At 33.8% G+C, this 21,812-nt stretch overlaps 1 protein-coding gene across 1 annotated transcript in view; it reads left to right on the top strand.

Moving 5' to 3' along the window:
- Positions 1-21,266, top strand: part of LOC149783738 (uncharacterized) — a 28,734-nt gene extending 7,468 nt beyond the window's left edge. The window contains exon 4 of the mRNA XM_089932895.1: positions 17,581-21,266. Within this exon, the coding sequence (XP_089789021.1) occupies positions 17,581-18,595 (1,015 nt within the window). The 3' untranslated portion in view covers positions 18,596-21,266. The remainder of the gene's footprint in view (positions 1-17,580) is intronic.
- Positions 21,267-21,812: the final 546 nt, after the last annotated feature.

The raw sequence follows: 21,812 nt of genomic DNA on the forward strand, positions 1-21,812 counted from the left end.
GGTATCACAAAAGAAGACCAATGTCAGATGGAAACCATGCCCTCACCCCATCCACCACTGGATAAAAAGACAAAGTGCACTCCACCTAATAGATCACTGAGGTAGTTCAACTCGCCTGACCAACCCAGGAAAATGTTGATTTGTACAAAAGAAATTTGTAGCTTGTTACCCCAAGTGAAAATTTAAAAGATCTCAGGCCTTAAATATGTAAATAATCCTGGAGCCACTGGTTACATTAATTCAGTTAATATGTGATATATACGTTATACGTTAAAATGAAAATAAAACTCTACACATTAGCAGCTGAGAAAATTATATGAGTTTTAACTGGTACATTCCTTATGCAACTGGAACAAATTAAATTATTAAATTTTAATAACACAAACTAATTTGAGCTCCTATAGTTCGGTCACAGTGTTAAGTCTGGTTGGCTCAGGTTAAAATGTGTTGACCTAATTATGGATGCACTAGCTTATCGACACTTTTGATGTTTAAAACTTTATTTTTTTAAAGAGTGAATAATAAATCGTTGATTTAATTTTTCCATTATTTACAGTTCCAAAGGAGATAATTGTTGAGTATCCACGTGACTTGCTAGGATTATCAGATGGTAACAGTAGGAATCTTTAGAGGAAAATGAAAGTGATGTGAAGAAAGCTAAAGTTCAAGATAACTCTACATTAAAAGTAGAAGCTTTGTGGAAGATACATTGTTGTCACTTACAGGTAGTTTTACTGAGTGTGACAAATCCAGGCTCAGCAGGTACAACTTTATAAATTTATTTTATAATGAGCTAAGACCATAACTCTTTCCAGGTGGCATGACCAACAGTTGGTTGTTTTTATATTTGTGTTCATAAACCCATTTCTTTTACAACTTGTCCTGTGAATATTCGCATTGTGTCAGACACATATATCCATATAAATCGAGTCTTATAATTATTATATTGTTGGGGAATTATGACGTATGCAGTAAATATTTTGTTTATACGTATTGGTCTCATTATGTTCATTCTTCTGTTAGATTGGTTTAAAAATAGTCTTTATCCAACACATTCTGCTATCTATTATAAGTTGTGAGTAACACATATATACTAAATATATTTTAATATTCTTTGTTTAACGAATCGCATAATAATTTAATTCTCTGAATTCATAATGTTCCATATAATTTTCAGAAAATTATTAACACTAAACAATAATTTGCAGAAAATTAAATGGAACATTATGAATTCAGAGAACTAATTCTACAAATTATTAACACTAAAACCGCTCCAGTGGCCTAGTTGTTAAAGCGTTCGCCTTGGATGCGGGAGGTCGTGGGTTCGATCCCCAGCTGAGTCATACCAAAGACTTACAAAAATGGCACAAGCATCTGCCTCGCTTGACGCTCAGCATTAAGAGGTTAGTGTTAGGACTGGTCGGCCTGGTGTCAGGAGAATGTGAATGGGTGGGACATCGTGCTACATGTCTGCGCCATGATGACCCAGTGCTAGACATCACTATAAACTGCCACACTGCAGATATCGTAGCGATATGACTGAAAAGCTGTTAAAAACTATGTTAAAAAATCCACATCTAAAATCCAAATTAACACTTAAACAATCAATACAGTTAATTTGTAGTTTATATATATATGTGTGTGTGTGTGTGTATTCTTATGTTACTCGAAGAAACAGTAACACAAGAAAGAGAGAAAATAACAAACTTTGAAGAAAATAATTTATTTTCATGGACAAATTCTGTAAAAATGAAAGTATTATAAGCTTACGGTTTTATAGAATCAAATCCAAAATAATCCAAGAATAAAATTTTAGTAGTCCTAATAACAAAATGTTCTTCTGATTTCAAGTTCGAATTCCGACTAAGAATCCAAGATGGAAGACCATCATATATGCTGCAATATGTTGTGTTGAAGTCTACAGTTCCTTGTAGAAACAAGAATTATCACTCCGGTTTTAGAAATCAAAACAAATTTCTTATAAGAACTGTTTTTGATTAAGAATCCCACATGAGCACATCTATTTTCCAGACAAATTAATCCTTTTGAATCCAAGTAATTTGAACTAACTCCAAAGAGTACAACACAAATTTAAAATAAAACAGCATTTTAACAGCCCAGCTTCTACTGAGAATAATTCTCTAAAACATAGGTTATAACGTCTTCTCAACGTTAATAAGAGGTCATGTGATCATCTCGAAGCATATATAAACCATATACCTGCTAAAGGTCACGTAGACCCAGTATGACCCTGACGAAAACCATTTTACTAAGGAATAAAAAATACAAAAATTGTTTGCATCTTAAACACGAAGTCCCATCATGATCTCGACAACATCGCATCATTTTAAAATAAAGATAGAACTTGTTTACGTGATTGCCACAAATTTTGAAACAAGGTCCGGATTTAGATCAACACCTTTTGTTTATAAACTGACAAAGTTATTTTCTGAAAAAGTATCGTCTCTAGCGAATACATTTACATTACAATATCATGTAATGAAAAATAAAAAAAATTAAAACTGACAAACAATTATTTTGAAATAAATATATATTAAATCATATATAATTAAATCGAATATACAAAACACATGCTCTATACAGAAAAAGAAAGATTTATACATAAAGCTTTATTTTTACAACAGACTAATTGTAAATGAGGTTAGAAGAACTCATATAAATTACACAGTTTACATATTTTAATATATTGTTATACACGAGAAAGTGCATCTGCTGTTATCTTTTCCTTTGATGTTCTGATATCAAGTTTGTATTCCTGCAATAACAAACTCCTTCCTAATAGTCTTTGATTTTTATTTTTCATCATTTTTCCATTATTACCTTATTGATTAATAACTATTCCAAAACATCATTTCTTAATTATAAACTACGCTGAACAGCTTCTATAAACAAATACAATGTCCATTTTCCAAACAAATACAATGTTCTTTCCGCATACGCCTCATGCGCTCGTCACCACTTGGGTTTTATCAAATTTTATATAATTTAGGATTAAATGATCATAGCTGAGTATTTATGATGTGTAAATTTTGCTAATCATTCTCAATGTAAATAAAGGTCAAAGGAAAATATAAAGTCAAAAGAAAGGTCTTATGTAAAGTGTATTTTCAAGGAGGGTTGAAAACGTTTGACATAAACATGTTTGTACGTTCATTGAAACTCACTTCGATGAGAAGTCTTGTCACCTCGAAACCTAAATGGAAAGAGATTTAATCAACGCCTATGCCAAATATAGACATATTTTCACTTTTAGTATATAATTTATAACAAAGGTGATAAATACTTTAAATGCATTATCTACTGATGCATTTACAGTATACATTGAATTACATAACAAATTTAATGTAGAGAACTCGATTTTATTTTCTTAAAACTCCAATATGGATTAATTCTAATATTAATGATGGAAATTCAAGCTTTATATATATGCAGTCGGAGCAAAAGAAAATTTTGTATGTAAACGATTTAGTTAATGAAAGCGGTTCATGGGTTAAAATATACAATATTTTGTAATAAATTTGGAATACATGTCAACATCCTAGAGTTTCAAAGCATGCTCAGTGCCATTCAGTTTTTCCCAACATGCTTCATATAAAGCATTAATTCAAATTTATATGGCTCATGTTTACAAAAAGCTGTAATTTTGCTCATTAAGGAAAACAAGGGCTGCAAGATTACACATCAAAAACTAAAAGATAACACTTCTAGGTCAACATCTCTATCAAAATAGAAACAAGAATAACAGTTTATAGATGGGAGTGACTGGAAGGAATACTCACTTGGGTGAGAAGACTTGTCACCTGTAAACCTAAATGGAAATAGATTTGATCAACGTCCATGCCAACTATAGAGATGATTTCACTTTTGGTATAGATTTTATGACGAAGGTGAGGAATATTTTGAATGCATTATCTACTGATGCATTTGCAGTATATATTGAATTACATTTCAAATTTAATGAAGAGAACTCGATTTTATTTTCATAAAACTCAAATATGGATGAATCCTTATATTAATGATGGAAATTCTTTCAGCGTTCAGTGGGTGAAAAATGGAATTTTATATGTAAACAATTTAGTTAATAAAATCGATTTATGGATTAAAATATACAATGTTTTAAAGATAAATTTGGAATGCATGTCAACATCTTAGAGTTTCAAGGCATGCTCAGTGCCATTCAGTTTTTCCCAACAGACTTCATGGAAATCATTAATTCAAATTTATATGGCCCATGTTTACAAAAAGCTGTAATTTTGCTCGTTAAGGAAAAAAGGGCTGTAAGAGTGTACATGAAAATTAAACGATAATACTTCTATGTCATCGAAATGGTAACGAGAATACCAGTTTATAGACGAGAGTGACTGGAAGGAATACTTTTCTACCTTTTAAAGTAACTAAATTTTCTAAACTTAGCTTGTTTCAGACTAAAATAATGCATATACTTTTTACCAGCAAAACACACTGAACAAAATTAGAAAGGTCCTTACATGCATGTGGTCTTAATGTATGACTCCTTAGAGACTTTATCTAATATTTTTGTTAACTGGTTCAAACCCTGATTAAATATTTACACGTTTTATTGGATTGATAAGGGTTACGTGTTATAATCATCTGCATAATTTTCACGTTTCAAAAAGAGAGTTGATGTTTGGTCTGATCAAGTAAAACAAATGATTCGGGGATCAATCTTCGTTTCGTGCAACTGAAATTATATTTCAATAAATGTATATTTAACAATGAAACCGAAATATTGGTTATTTAGAAGAAGAGATTAAGTTCTATTTCACGCCAGAAAGATATTATGCATATACAAATTTTTCATGGAAAAAGTTTGATGACAAACGGCAAATATACAAAGGTCTCTTTTAATGATTCGACTATATTTTAAAATCGCAATTGCAAATTACATTAAGCTCAGATGCGTCCATATAAGAAATTAACCATATGTGCAGTGATAGAGGTATATCTTCATTTATTTTGTTGTTAGGTATTTTAGAAAGGAAAAATGTATTAGTTATATAATATACACGTTTACAAAGCAGAGTGATTGCAAAGGTATTAATGCAGTAAAATGTTAAAGTAATATTTGTTTCCTAATTTATGTATATGTCTTGTTAGGAGATTGATAAGAAGAGCAAATAATTACTGAAAATGACACTAGAATGTAAAAGCATTATCAAATAAGTAAAGAACAAAGTGATTGCATAGACGTATAATAACTGAATGACCGAAGATAACAATAGAAGGTAAACATTTTGAAATGAGTTTTCAAAAATAGTTATTGTATAAAACTTGTAATAAGTGAATGTTGAATCTAGTACTGGCATGCATATGTCAATGGGCAGTATGTATGCATGTATGTATGTATGTATGTATGTATGTGGCTACATATGTATGGGTTTGAATGTAGATATGTTTTCATATATAAAGTGGTTACAATAATCACTTTCACTCTCTCTCTCTCAGCCATTATTATATTCTGTATTTCGTTTAGAATTAGAATCTAATACTATATACTAGTGTCAACCATTTTCCCCTGTAATGTAATGTGTATTCCGAAACTGTGAGGTAGTTTGTCTGATGTTTTGCCGACCTACTGGTACCTATATACAGGAATTATTAATCATGGAAAAACATAAGAGTCCAGGGGATTTTATGTTACTTTTCTGACTGATTACGTAACAATTTAGATTTCGATATTTACGCCACCCTGACGATTTAATTATCATAATTCCAATCTAAGTAGCTCTTAATTTTCTATTATAAAATGATTCTCACACAATCCCATTTCATTCACTCCCCAATCGATTTTAAAAACAGAAGGCTTCAAGATAAAGATATGCAAAATGCCTCGTCAGTTCTAACCTGATTGTCGCCCGGGGATCCCAAACACTGTCAACATACTGGCGACTCGAACCAAACGTGAGTTACTTTAGCAACACTGTCGCCATATTTGCATGAGACAGTGTTTAGGACCCCTTGGAAACTATCAGGTTATTATTATAAAAGCGTAAATGAAATGACTAAGTTTGCTTTTGGTTTTTAAATCGGTAGTGGGGGAGAGGTGTGTCTATTATAGCCTCTTCTCTGTGCCAGAATACATAGTTCCATCTTGTTGGCAAGAGTCGTTGATTCGTGTACAGTATTATGGGGTAAAGTGTTACAACAGATCATGGCAATGATCTCGAAAACTTCCTTGGATAATATTTAGTTACTTGTGGTTCTTGCTGTTTCAAATAGGCTATTCTCTTTTCCAACATTACGCCTGCATTTTTGGCGTTTTGTTTTGAACATTCATTGTTGTTGCCTTCTGCACATCTTAACCTTTCATAAGCAAAATTCTGTCCATTTTTAGTGAGATCTCCTGCTCCTATTGTGATCCTGAACTTTAATAACTGATTTTAGATCGAATTCTCGATGTTAGTTGTAATACTTTCTGATGACAAACTTGTAATGAATGCCATGTCCTTTCTTTGGCAACATTGGAATAATGTTGTGGAGTGCAGGAAGCACTATGCGATTGTATTGTTTTAACTTCAAGGAGGGTTGCAAAGTTTCATTGGACATCACGGTGTGAGGGGTGGGTGGGTTGGGGTATTATTTTGTAAGGTATCGATATATATAAGCTTCACATAATATGACATGCAATATGGGAACCAATGTAGTCCGCATAATTTACCAATGTGCAAATAATGCCATATCACTATCAGTGACCATTTATAACAAATCAGATTGCAGAAAAATTGCTCAATTAATAACAATTGAAATAATATATTTTTAAGATATATTTCGAATGATAGACGTTAATTGGCATTGTCATTAACAGTTTCTACCATAACTTGAAATTTAATTCTAGAAGGTTTTTATTGATAAAGATTCTTTTCCCGGTCGTTTGCAGTAGGGAAGTCCTTTTTACGTACTTCCTTTGTGCTGAACATCAAAATACTGATCAAAAGCAAAGTTTGTCTTTATATTTTTCTTTATAACTTTTGTTGATTGAAATTCATATTGGTTAGATCTTCAAATACCAATCTTGACAGCTGTCGTGATCAAAACATACCCCTTGTAGCCAAACGGAAAGGTCCGTTTTTACAAGAATGAGTCCTTTTCGAGTTTTATACTAACACGAGCAAAACCATATGGAATCGGATCACGATTGGTACTTCTAGTTCAGTACCCACGAAAGTAGTTCTAGTCTTTTTTTTAGAACATTTTGTCTCTCATTTTGGTGGTGATATAAGAGTTATATTTATGCATTTTTGGTAGGAATTTAAAGCTGATTGTTTATTTTTGAGAATGTGAGCTTATGGCACGGTTATCTGTGTGTATGTAGGCGACAGTGCACAGTGAGCAATAAGGCCTTGATGATGACCCGGAAGTGAAATATGTGTTCCATTGCATGTTGCTTTGTTTACAGTCCAACCTTTCAAACACATTCCGAGGAACTTTTGACAAAAACTTCACTGTGAAATGATCTTATAAGGTATTTTAAATTAATAAATGATTTATATTGATTGTCACACATTGGAAATGTCAGAACTGAGAAACAAAGGCAGAGAACATATAGTAAAATTAATTGTGTTCTATGTTCATATAAGTGGGATCCAACTATTTATCGGAACAACCCGGAACGAAATGAAATTACCCGAACAAGGCAAAAATACCAGAAAAAAGTAAATACAATAAACAATTAGTGGAAAATACTCACTATTTTATTGTTTCCTGGCATATTTGTTAACTATAATTATAAAACGTTCTGTAATTCTATCTTCTGTATGTATCACACGAAATAATCACAAACTTCATTTACATAATCGACGTTGTTTAGCGTCCATTTCAAGCATTTTAAGTATATTAGTTTATTTTTCTTCTTTTTTAATAGGAGCGTGTTACTGGTAATTGATTAATTGCATCAAAGGCAATACTCTATTTTACAGAATATTTCTTCGTATATATTCATCTAGTCTGACGCTTTTGTATAACGGAAGAACTGGTGAGACATAATAGCAATACAGAGCATTTAATTTTCAATCTTTTTTATATGAAATTGTCTCGTACACGAATTATAATTTACCTGACAAGAGCAACGATTACAGTGATTATTTTATCAATTAAGAAACCACGTTTCATTCTATATGCCTTTTATTCTCTTTATACGACATAGATAGATAGGTAGATAGATAGATATATATCACTATTTGTAACTACACTGGAACAGAAAATAATAAAATTGATCTTCGCCGCCTGAATAGTGCATTTCAATACAATAGTTTATTAATCGGGGGACATTGACACTGACTATATAAATACACATGAGTGTGACATAATGCCGAATAGTACTAAATACTTCTAAACCTGACAAAGCCTGTCCAAGCATTACAAAGTCTGACAAAACCATGCAAAGCCTCACAAAACCATGCAAAGTCAAATTAAAAAATAATAATATTTACATTGTTAATTATATTGATGAAAAACATTAACCGAACTAAAAAACTTGTTTTCAACGTCATTATGTCGAAATAATTACCCAAAACGGTGAAAGAGTTCTAATTCGGACACTGATAAAGTATTGGAAAGGTCTTCAGACAATCATATTTCAAATGTTTGTCATTATTTTATAAATTGTTCTTTTGACTGATTATGGACAGTAAATAAAATTTTCCAATATATGTTATAACGAGTTATTAATTTGTATCTACTTTTATCTATATATCCAGAAGAAGTCATATTAGGAAGGTGTATTTATGTTGCAATATCAGATAATATAAATCAACCAAATATATTGGCATAAACATTTAACTGCCCAGCCGAGATAAGGCAAAGATGTGTATTATCACATATTTTATATTCGCTATTGATAAACGATTTAAAGACACATATTTCTTACCAGAATAACGGTGTATCCCAGAGTTTAGTAATTTATTTATACTGTTGTAAGCCTTAGACGAAACTGCCTATCAGCTTCAAAGATTTCTATACAAAAAACAACTAATGTAAGACTGCAACATCTGGAAATTACGTACAAATCTGGAGATAAAAAAAACTAAAATTGTATTCTTTCGAAAGGGGGTGATAATTTAATAGATATGAAAGTTGATATTTTGATGATTGCGTAATATATATATATATATATATATATATATATATATATATATATATATATATATATATATATATATATATATATATATATATATATATATATATATATATATTATGTACGCCTATCAAACATATACCTCGAGATGTACATTTCTTGTTAAAAGAAAACGAGGCTTGCACAACGAATGGTGTATGTATTATGGATACAGCGTACATACTATTCTTACATACGTAATGGTCCTACTAAACACCGCAAAGACGCACAAGGACATATATAACTATTGCGACTTACGTTAAATAATAAATCATACCTTTTCTCAAGACATGTTTTTTTTTCTTATCATTATTTGTACAATATTGTAGGCTTCTAAAAATATTTGCTTACGGTTCGTGCAAGTTTATAGAAATATCATTCCAAATGGAGATTTAATTTTCTTACTTGTTAATTATACTGATTCTCCTTTTGTTTGACAGCGAAACATCCTCGCGTCCGTTTATAAATATATTTAATTACGTTAAGTGTCAGTAGGAAAAACTGACAGGATCACGACTTGCAAATGCATGACAATTACTTACAAATATGTAGCTTTGATACAAATTTTATATCAATAAATAAAACAAAATTAGAAATTGCTTTGTCTATGATCATTATATTTTTAAATAATCTATTTAACTCAGTACAAGGCTTGAAACGTTTTTGAAACTTACAATACTGGAAAATATTTACTGTCGATATATAATGTGCGGCATATGAATGCGAAGTGCTACTGTATTTCATTAGCATGCGTCTACGCCTGTTACAATTACAAGTAGGTGAGTAGGACCGCGCTACCTTAATCTCAGTTAAAATATTTTAATTCTGCCATTTTATGACATTGTGTGCCTGTGTGAAAAATAACTATTTCTGTCTATAATATATATCATCTACAGACATTTCAAAATAATAAAACATTCCAGTTAAGACTTTGTCAGGCTTTATATGCCTTTTTGAGATGCAGTGAATTTGTAATTTGTTTCCCAGTTTCCAGTCATTCATTATGGTGTGCGTAGTAAATCCAATATTTTTCTTTTTGTACTTTATGCGGCAAAAGCACCGTACTACAATAGTACACATTTTTATTATCACTTTGTATGACTTTGTTAAGCTTTGAATGCCTTTCTTTTGAAACGTCGAGCAAACGAACACGAACGGCAAAACCTAAACAAAACCAGACTGACGCTGACACCGACACGTGCACTGACACCGACGAAGGATTGAGGCATAAATTTGGTATTAAATTTCAGCTTGGAATTGGTTTCTTCATGTGAATGCAATATAAGCATAGTAGCTTTTAGTTTCAGTTTTTTTCATATTTTAGACTTGGGATAATAAAACAACACAAACGCCGATAATTCTATGCAACCAGTTTCGCATTTGCTGCATGCTTCTTCAGGCACAAAATGGTTTGAAAGAATCGGATCACGTCTTTATATTTAAAAAAAACAATTACGTCATTATTGTAACGTCATGAATAATATGCATCATCATAACAATTTATATATGTGACAGGAAAAAAAAGATACAAAAGTCTCTAATGTAACCTAAATCAGTAAAATATTAAAAAATTTATTTGATAAATTTTGGAGACTCCAATATTTATTTATTGTAAGGCATATATTAGGTAACGAAGGATTATATTGTGTTGTGGCAGGAATTATATTTTCTCTATTGTACATTATGCTGTGTCTAAAGTCTCGTGTTAAGTAAGAATACTATTTTTGTTCAGCGCATAAACAGTTAGAACAAAACCCACCATCACTCCAACACAAACTGGGAAACAGTATACAAGTACTAACAAAGCCTCTCCCCCAGGCAACAACCAGGAAGAAAAACCAAGTTTTCATTCAGTGGAACATACGTTATATATAATCAGTTGGGACAGGCAACTGCTCCACGTAAGCAACGACATCATTATAGGCGTCCTTTCCCGAGCACACTTTGAGCTAATTAGGTTACTTAGACCAAACACTGACTACCTAATTGTTCACTGCAGCAAGAACTACCAAGTGGGAAAATTCCTGCAACTGGACGACCTATGCCACATTGGAGTTAAAATCAAAAGGCACCTCAAAATACAAAATAGACCTATTAAACCTGACAGCGAAAACCCATTTGAATCCAAAACGGACCAAAAAAAACCTGCCAAACCACCCCTAAATAGGAACATCAAAGCAGTACTAACCCTCAAAGGATACAATAAAGACCTAAATGACCAAACACTGCTTAGAAAACTGAAATGAGAATGGTGCATAAATTGAAAAAGCATACCGATTTAAAAATCGTTAAGGACTCTCCCCCCCCACACACACACAAAAGCAGTTATAGTATCAGAAGAACCCCTAACAACCTTGATAAAATTAGATCCCTCCGGAGTAAGACAAAGAATGGAAACTTTTGTCAACAAACTCCGATTCTGCACCAACTGTCAACATTGGGGAGACTACGCCAACAAATGGCGATAATAATATAGATGGAACCGCTGCGGGGGACAACATAGAGAGGCAAGTAAATGGTAATTAACAAATGCCCAAACTGCAGATAACCACACCACCCCAGAACATCTGAATGCATCTATACTATTAAAGAAAATCAAATAATTAACCTCATGAATGCCAAACATTTGACATACCAGGCACCAAAAAATAAAATGGATAATAGCAATGCAACATCCATCAAATTGGAACAAAGGAAGTCAACTAACCTCTCAACTCCAAACACTGCCAATAAAGGCCCCTTCTCCGCACAAAAATAATCCGCCCCAAACTGTATCAAAATCTGAAACCCACTCAGCAGAAATGCAGTCAGGAAAAATAATCAAAGTCATAACAATACCACAAAAAAAACAGTCATACACTCCCCCCCCCCCAACAAAGCAGCTGACCCCCCACATTAGAAAAAATAATAGACCACCTACATCAAGTGTTATCAAACATTATGACAATTACTCCTCAGTCCACCATCATAACCACAACCACTACCAATCTCAATGGATAACACAACTAAAAAACCTGACTATTCTGGCAAGGGAATTGCAGGGGCCTATCCAAAAACCTACCTGAATTAATACACAAAATACATAACGCAATTAATAAACCTGGCACAAACGGCCTCTAGGAAACACACTTATCAGAGAACCTGAAACATGTACCAAAAATCTCCGGATACTCACCAGGCATATTCAAAAGTCCTAGCTATGGGAAAAAGGGAGTTGGTCTTGCAATATTTCTAATCGACTCCTTTCCCTACTCTGAAACATTAACGATCCCAATGCCAATAAACATCAATAACAAAAATGAAATTCAAACTGTATTAGTCAACATTGGATAGAGTAGTATAATAATAACTAATATATATCACCAAGGGGTCAATGACAACCTAATCAACTTTGAATCTTATCGACAAATCACCTACAACCAGTCTGGAAACCTAATCATTTGTGCTGACTGCAATGCCCACAATGAACTATGTGGAGAAAGTAGAAGGGATCAAAGAAGCAAATTAATTGAAGAATGGATTGTCGAGTCCAACCGAACCATACTCAATGATGGGTCTAAAACTCAACTTAATCCTGAGGATGGCTCCCTATCAGCAATCGATCATACTATATACACACCCAAACTAGCCTAACTTACAAACTGGTGGGTTGATTAAGGTAACACATTAGGTAGCGACCTTTTGCCCATCATAATATCCCTCCAACAATCATTTCAGCACAAGCCCCCACGAAGCCCCACCCAAATGGTGATATGATAAAGCTGATTTGAATAACTTTTGAAACACCCTAGCAGCTATTAATACCAAAGAACTCGAAGACCCAGATATAACAATATTCCATGACAACGTAATTAATACCATTCTTAATGCAGCTGCCCTAAATATTGCCAAAAGAAAACAAATACTCAAGACTAAACACTCAGTACCATGGTGGGATGATCAATGTCACAAAGCACACAGAGATATAAAAAAGGTACTTAACAAGTATAAACGAACAAGAGACTCAATAGATTTCATCCAATATAAAGACAAAGAAAAACATCTTGAAGGGATCATAAAACTAGCCAAAGATAAAACAGGCATCAATTTGGCTCCAAACTGAACCTCAAATCTAACTCTAAACAAGTATGAGACACAATACAATCTATCGGGGGAAAGCTATTAACTTAACACCTAAGCTGAAAAATGCTACAACCAATCATGACAAAGGTGGCCTACTTGCTAACCCTTTCGCGGCCATGAGCAGTAATAACAACTACACTAGGAACTTCCAAAAACGCAGAAACAAAGCTGAAACCACACTTTCTAACCTCTTTAAAGACCTAGAGTTCACGAACTCAGATTTAAATTCCGAAATCACCCTATAGGAATGGAAAATAGCGTTATGTTCTAAAAAAGAAACGTCACCAAGGAAAGATCAAACTGGACATATCATATACAAAAATCTTCCAGACAATATTACAACAAGCATTATAAAACTGCTCAACCAAATTTGGAAAAGTGCAAAACTACCACTCAGCTGGAAACAAACAATTGTCATCCCAATCCCTAAACCAGGTAAAGACCCTGATAAGATTAACTCGTATCGTCCCATCTCCCTTACTAATAACATATGAAAAAATGATGGAAACAAACCTAGCCAACAGATTTAAACATCACCTAGAAAGTAACAAATTCCTATCAGAAAACCAATGTGGCTTCCGCAGCAGGCGCTCCTCCACAGATCAACTTTTAAGACCAGAAGCGCATATCAAAAATAACATTCCATTCCAAAAGAAAATCAGAAAGACAACTTATAGCAGTCTTCCTTGACCTTGAAAAAGCGTTTGATCTTGTCTGGACCAAAGGATTCATGGCAAAACTCAACCACTTCGGAATTACTGGACGCATGTTTAACTGGATCGAAAACTTTCTAACGGGTCGCAGAATAACCACTTGAGTCGGAAACACCACCTCAAAAGAATACCTCCTCAAAAACGGAACCCCACAAGGGAGTGTACTCAGTCCTACGCTATTCAACATCATGAGTAACGACCTTGACCTCAACCTAGCGACAAAACGATGTCAACATTTCCCAATTCGCTGATGACAGCGGCATCTGTACGGCAGGGAACCCCGCTAGCAATAAAGTAGTCAAAGAAATCCTGAAAAGCCTAGATAACATAGGGAGATGGGCAGATAAATGGGGTCTTAAGATCTCACATGAAAAAAACCGCAGCAATAATCTTCTCCCCTAAACGCAATAACCAGATAATTTATCCCAACTTCTATATTCAAAACCAGTTAATCAAATATGTTAAGGTAGTAAGCATTTCTAGGTATGTTCATCGATAATCATCTAACTTGGAAACAACAAATTGAACAACTAATTCAAAATTGCAATAAAGATAATAATCTCTTAAGAAATCTGATGATCCAATCTAGAAACCTTATTAATCATCTAAAGATCATTTGTAAGGTCGTAGCAAGATTATGGATGCCAAGTTTACAGCTCAGCGAAACAAACTTTACTGAACAAATTCGATACCATCCAAAGGAAAGCATTATCTGTTTGCACTGGCACTCTGCCATCGAAAACATTGGAGGAGCTTCAAGTCCTCGCCGGTAAACTGCCATTAAAAATAAGACAGGAAATATTCCTCCGTTACTCCAAACGATTCACAAATTACCACAACTCGCATCCTACAAACGTAACCATTAGCAAATGCAACAAATGCCGCAAACTAGTTCCTAACCCGCCAGGTGGCAAACAAATCCTAGAACTCAGGGAAAAGCTGCCGACACAGGCTCTACAAGAAGAGTACACTCACGCCCCTGGCCCCACCCCGACAAGAATCTAAACTCAAAACCATCGTAGCAATGGAAATACAAGACACTTACTCTGGCTTCGTACAGAGTTTTATTGACTGGTCCAAAACAACCAACCAACCAACCAACCCCCTATCCCCGAGCAGCAGCTGAAGTGGTTATTCCCGAATTCAACATACAAATAGGATCCAGATTACCAGACCATTGCTCTACTTTCACTATAGATTTCTGGGCAATAATAGAATCATTAAAACGCTTTAAAGACCAACTAGTTCCAAAAGAAGTTATCATCAGCGACTCATTTAGTGTAAAAGAATCCATCAAATCTCACATCACCAAAAAAAGAGAGCAATTCTTGGCTAGGGCTTTCTATATGCTTAAGGAATTATCCACAGTGGATCAGATAGTTGAATTCATGTGGATAATTTCGCATATAGGAATCCCTGGTAATGAGCTAGCCGACAAAGTCGCAAAAAAACATGTTAGGAAACCCTAACGCTGCCCCACTCTAATATAGTATAACAGAAGTCCAAGGCATAACAGGAAACCATATTAACCAGAAATGGCAGGAGCACTGGAACTCCACTACCAAAGCCATGATACTCTATTCCATTAGAAAAGAAACTAATAGTTAATAATTAAAAAAACATACTCCTCTTTTCTGTTTCTCCATCTAACCCTAGCATGAAAGACAGCCAAGGTAATACTGCGACCTACGTTTGTGATACAGACCATGCTAACACTAAAGCAGCACCGAGTTTTCCATCCAATCCAACCTAGCTCACCTTTAAAACAATTTCAGACACAAGAACCCAAACTCAAAATTTGTGCAAGTACATCCATTTAGATCAGTACCCTGGAATGAGTGCACTCCTGCCTGCAGATGGACACCTGCCTTCCTGGTCACTTCCTCCCTTGTCTCAGTCGGACACAAATAAGCGTGCAACGCGCGCATGAAACACCTTACATAAATAAATATAAATGAGTAGCGAGTGGCACTATGGTGTCAGAATCCTCACACAATTCTGTCAAGGGGCATTCAAGAACTACCCAGTCCAGCAGCTAGTAGAAGGAGCTAACTACATTTCTACGCTACACAGCTACCATTTACCCCCCGAAATTACCTGAGAAAAAAAAGAACTGCGGTGAAATGTAAAGAAGCAGAAGAAAATTGGGGAACTTTTGCTTGAAAAGCCTTCTAAGGGCTACCAATATTGCTTCTTATCCAGGGAACCATTTTGGTTTGGTATTCCGTTTCAATGAAAATAGTATGTACACTAACTTGAAATTTCAATCCACCACTTCAAAATTCAAACCTTTTATATGTCGCTCAGACATATTAGTTTTTAACAATGTGTAGGGCATTTACATTGTACACTATGTATTAGAATTATTCCGATTGTTAGGACGTAATAAAATTGTACAACTTGTTTCGATTTGACCCAATTGCACAGGTGGCTAACACATCACTGGCATTTTTTATTATCCATTAGTACAACTTGACTAAATTTGACTAAGTAATGGGCTGGCGTTCTTGGGAGTGCACGATATCCATGGCTGGCTTGCCGAGTTCCATGCCCTCTTGCCTCTTTTGGACATCGTATAACGGCGGAGATATGGAACAATATCCACCTCCTAAAGCTAGGTGTCCCGATGTGACTTTATCGTTGCGACTAATTGCAACAGGTGTTACATGCTGCTTGGGTCGACACATAGTACAGTCAATAAGGGACTGAAACCAACTCTTTGTTGACCTGAGGGTGTGTTGGGCCCATTCCCACTCAAGAAAACCCTTCATTCAGGCCGTTAGGGACATACAGTCATACGACCTGACGGCTAAATTGGCAGTGTTCCTTGAGCACATAAACGCCTGGGGGATGTTGCACTAATTCATTGCCCCAGGAATATTTAGCATTCCGCTGTGCGGGAATAAACCCGTCGCACATGCCCTTTGGGGCTCACGCGACGTAAAACCAAGTAATCAATCAATCAATAAATGATTTTTTTTTTCCTTCAGTTCTTCTGATGAATGGTTCCAGATCATAAATATATCATCTAAAAATCTAAACCAAAAGATGGATTAAACTTTTCGTTTTGAAGAAAATCTGTGCAGTACATAAGAGTTATTGCCCCTGAAAAATCAACCCTCCCACAGCAAAGTATCAGTAGCACATAACAAAAAACGAAACTAAAATAAAATAAGCAATATCAGTATAGAATTAATTTGAAGTTAATGGAAATAAAAGTATAGCAGTTATAAAAGTAAGTAGAATTTGTGTTTTAACCTTTCTTCCGGTATTATCTATTTTTTGTACCGGTATTTTCGTTTGTTACGGTTAGTTTGAATTTGTTCCGGTAACTAGTCTGACCCTATATAAGTGTAATGCTTGTGTCGAATGTTTCGCTTATAATGGTCACCAAAATGTACACTGTCATAAAAGTGCTTGAAATGAACCATTTAAATGTGAAGTATGTAATGATATTTTTAGCCTAGGATGGAGTCTGAATAATCACACGATGGGACATGCAGGAGAAAAAACCTTTAATGTGTGATTTTGCATTTATTAAACTTTTGCAACAGTGGAGATTTGAATGAGAACGATTGACGTATGAAGACTGAAGTATCATACTCAGTATGTGAAAAAAATGTTTAATCTAAAGAATAAGCACACCAGGACACATACTGGAAAGAAACTAATTAAGTGTGAAGTATGTGATAAAATGTTTAGTCACAGTGGAAATCTAAATAAGCATATGAGGATACATACTGGAGAAAAACCATTTATGTGTGATGTATGTGATAAGAAGTTTAGTCAAAAAGGAAATCTGAAAAGTCACATGATGATACATACTGGAGAGAAACAATTTATGTGTGAAGTATGTAATAAAATGCTGACTCGAGGTGAACATGTAAAGATTCACATGAGGACGCACACTGGGGAGAAACCATTTAAGTGTGAAGTATGTGGTAAAAGTTTTACTCACAGTGGCTCTCTGAATGAGCACATGAGGATACATACTGGAGAAAAACCATATAAGTGTGAAGTATGTGGGAAAAGTTTTACTCACAGTAAATCTCTGAACGAGCATATGAGGATACATACTGGAGAAAAACCATTTAAGTGTGATGTATGTGATAAGATGTTTAGTCAAAAAGGAAATCTGAAAAGTCACATGATGATACATACTGGAGAGAAACTATTTAAGTGTGAAGTATGTAATAAAATGCTGACTCGAGGTGAACATGTCAAGATTCACATGATGATACATACTGGAGAAAAACCACATAAGTGTGAAGTATGTGGTAAAAGTTTTACTTACAGTAAAATTCTGAATGAGCACATGAGGATACACACTGGAGGAAACTCTTTTAAGTGTGAAATATGTGCTGAAAGGTTTAGTCAGATTGGAGATTTGAATAAACACATGATAATACATACTGGAGAAAAAAAATTTAAATGTGCAGAATGTGACAGAATGTTTGGTCAGGGTGGACAGCTAATATTGCACATGAGAATGCATACTGCAGGAAAACAATTTAAGTGTGAAATGTGTTCTGAAAGGTTTAGTCAGATTGAAGATTTGAATAAACACATGATGATACATACTGGAGAAAACATTTCAGTGTAATGTTTAGTCAGGGTGGATAGCACATAAGAATGCATTTACCTATGAAATATGTGGTTGAAGGTTAAATGAAAATATATCTTTGTATGGACACATGACGATACATTCTTGAGAAAAATACTGTGTAATATATAATATATGGTATAGTCTGGATAAAAGCATTCAAGTGTGAAGTATGTAATAACATTTTTAGTCAGGACAGACATCTAATGAGGCATATGACAATACATACTGCAGAAAAACCATTACAATGTGAAGTATGTAATACAGTTTTGAATTGTGATGAGGATGTAACATATAATAAAGTCTTCACTTGAGGTGGAGATGTACCAAATCACATGAGGACACATACAAGAGAAAACCATTTAAATGTGAAGTATATAAAAAGGTTTTCACTTGAGGTGGAGATTTAACAAATCACATGAGGACAATCAGGAGAAAAAACTATGTAAGATTGAAGAAAGTGTTAGTAAAAGCAACCTCACAATTCACCTAAAACTTGTCCAACTCCACAATTAACATGATGTGAATGAAAAAAACACCCAAAACCACAAGAAAAATTGGAGACTATGCTAATTTGTAGAAACAGAAAACAAATTATGCTGCATTGCACGTGTAGAAAAGGTGAAAATGAGACAGAGGCCAAAAATCTTACTGGATATATCACCAGTGCTGGTTATCAAGTCAAAGCAGACCCACTCAATATGTTCCAAATGACTCAATGTGAAGTAAGCAATGGACCATAAGTGCTATGCATATCAATGGAGATGAAGAAAATAATGTATACAATACATTATTAATATTTGTACCTGTATCTGTTGTTGAATTTATTAGCAATTACTTGTTGCTATAATGATAGCAATCTATTCTATTTCTTCTTGACATGTTTTTTCAATTCTCCATTTTTATAAATCATGTGAAGTAAATAATGGACCATCAATGTCATATCTATCAAATAGGATTTAAAAAAAAGAAGTTAAACATGCAAACAACATTGCAAGCAATGAGTAACTGAAAATACCACATCAATCACTATAATCAATTGCATGGTTCTATCTAAGTACCGTGTTATAGTGGTGTCGCACTTCAAAATCTTATGAAGCAGTAGTTATAAAACATAAAATAAAATGTATCAATGTTCAGCTTCTGAGATTCCACTAAATTGTCTTTTGTGTATTTTCTAACAGTGTACTAATACAATAAGCATAATACAAGTAATGCTTGCCACCTGTCTCATAGGTAATTACATAATACAAGTAATGCTTGCAACCTGTCTCATAGGTAATTACATAATACAAGTAATGCTTGCAACCTGTGTTGTAGATAACTAAATATTTCTAAAACTTTACAAAGATATTTACACAAAACCAGTTCATAAATTGTAACAGTAGAAATGTGTAACCATTTATCGTCAGTAGACAAGTGGTTCAGTTTAAACATCCGTGGTTAATGTTGGCCAATATTGCCATTTCCTGTGTGATACATTGTTCTGCCTTTGCATGCTTTCTTTGCCCAGGATTGCATTTTGTGTCTACTTTTGGCTGGATGCATTGGAATTATTTCTTTATTTTGCATTACATTTTTTGTTTATATTCATAGATATTCCTGCCAAACTTGTATAAATTAATGCCATGCATGAAAGACTGTTTTATTGTTATCATTAAATTTCAAGCAGTGACATCAGAGGAATGACATGTGATAATATGTGTATGTGATAAAGGGTTTATTGTATGTAGAGATTCAGCAATCATATGAGGATACATACTGGAGAGAAACTAGTTAAGTTTGAAGATTGTAATAAAACGTTTAGTCAGCGTAATGAAAAAATCCACATGAGGGTACATACTGGAGAGAAACCATTAAAGTGAGAAAATAGATGTTTAGTGAAAGCAGGCATATGGTGAGACACATGATACATGATAATACACTCCCATACTGGAGAAAAAACTAAGTGTGAAAAATGTATAGAATGTTTAATGGGGGAAATCTAATAATGCATATGAGGATGCACACTGCAGAAACACTACTTAAATGTGAAATATGCGATAAAATGTTTGACAAACATAAAGACCTAATTAGGCATCTTATGATGCATAATAAATCCTGTACAGAATCCTCATACTGAATCCTATAATATAGGATCCTACAAGATTCCTACAGGATTCCTAGAGGTTCTATGACCCAGTAGTAGGGCATTCCTAGGAAAAGAAATTCCTATAATTTAGCCTAGTACCATTTTCCTTGACAACTAGGTAAATGTTCAATAGGAATTTAATAGGAAGAGAAGGTTATTGACAGTTAATCAGTCATTTAAGTCATTCTTATCTTCAGTTACAAAATGTGTCACTTGGAATCTTGACTGCTGTAAATTTAAATTTCAAAAATATTAAATTAAAAGCTAATACCATGTATCTAATGGAAGTATAGTAACAACACCATTCTGTGTTAATTTGATCATTTGTATTTTTGTTAAGCCATTCTAACATTAAATTCAGGTAAAGACATTTATTGCAGCGTGATCCTTAGATGGATATAATATGACTCTTACAATAACAGTTCTTCCAGCACGTGACCATAGTGACTGTAGACATCTCTAGAAAACTATTTCAGTTGTATGTCAATATCTATGAAATTGTAATAATTTTTTTGACATATTAATAAATATGAAAAATATTTTCTTTGATTTATTTATGTAATTTACATGATGGTATCAGATCTTGCACATTACCTTTTTGCTACTTTATTTCTTTACAAATTTGTAGTGATAAAAATGATTAAATGTAATAAAAGGGAAATAAAACAAGTACGTGAAACAGATCTTAAAATGGAGATGAAATGACAATCTCTAATAGAGATGTCTGATTAAAAATTATTTCCTCATTAACCGTGTTATTGTTATAGTTAACAATTATTAACAAGCAAGAACCTGTAGAAAGATAAGATCACTAATCCTACATATGGTTTGTGATGTCTCTGGTTATAAGAAACAGTGCTATAAAAAGACGAATAAAAATTAGCTGATTGATCAAATTTAATTGCCACTTTGGCAATAAGTCTCACGTGTTTGGCTTGCAAGACAAAAACTATTTACAAGATTTTTCTGATTCCTACTCAAGTTGAATGTGATCTGTTGCTTGACCTTTAATTCTGCATAGCATATTGTTTGATAATTGTGTACAACTGTCAGCCGACTGTACTGTAATTAATTTATCCAAAGGTT

Source organism: Sinohyriopsis cumingii, chromosome 14 (assembly GCF_028554795.1).
Source record: "Sinohyriopsis cumingii isolate HCF-2022 chromosome 14, ASM2855479v2, whole genome shotgun sequence".
Classification (NCBI taxonomy): domain Eukaryota; kingdom Metazoa; phylum Mollusca; class Bivalvia; order Unionida; family Unionidae; genus Sinohyriopsis; species Sinohyriopsis cumingii.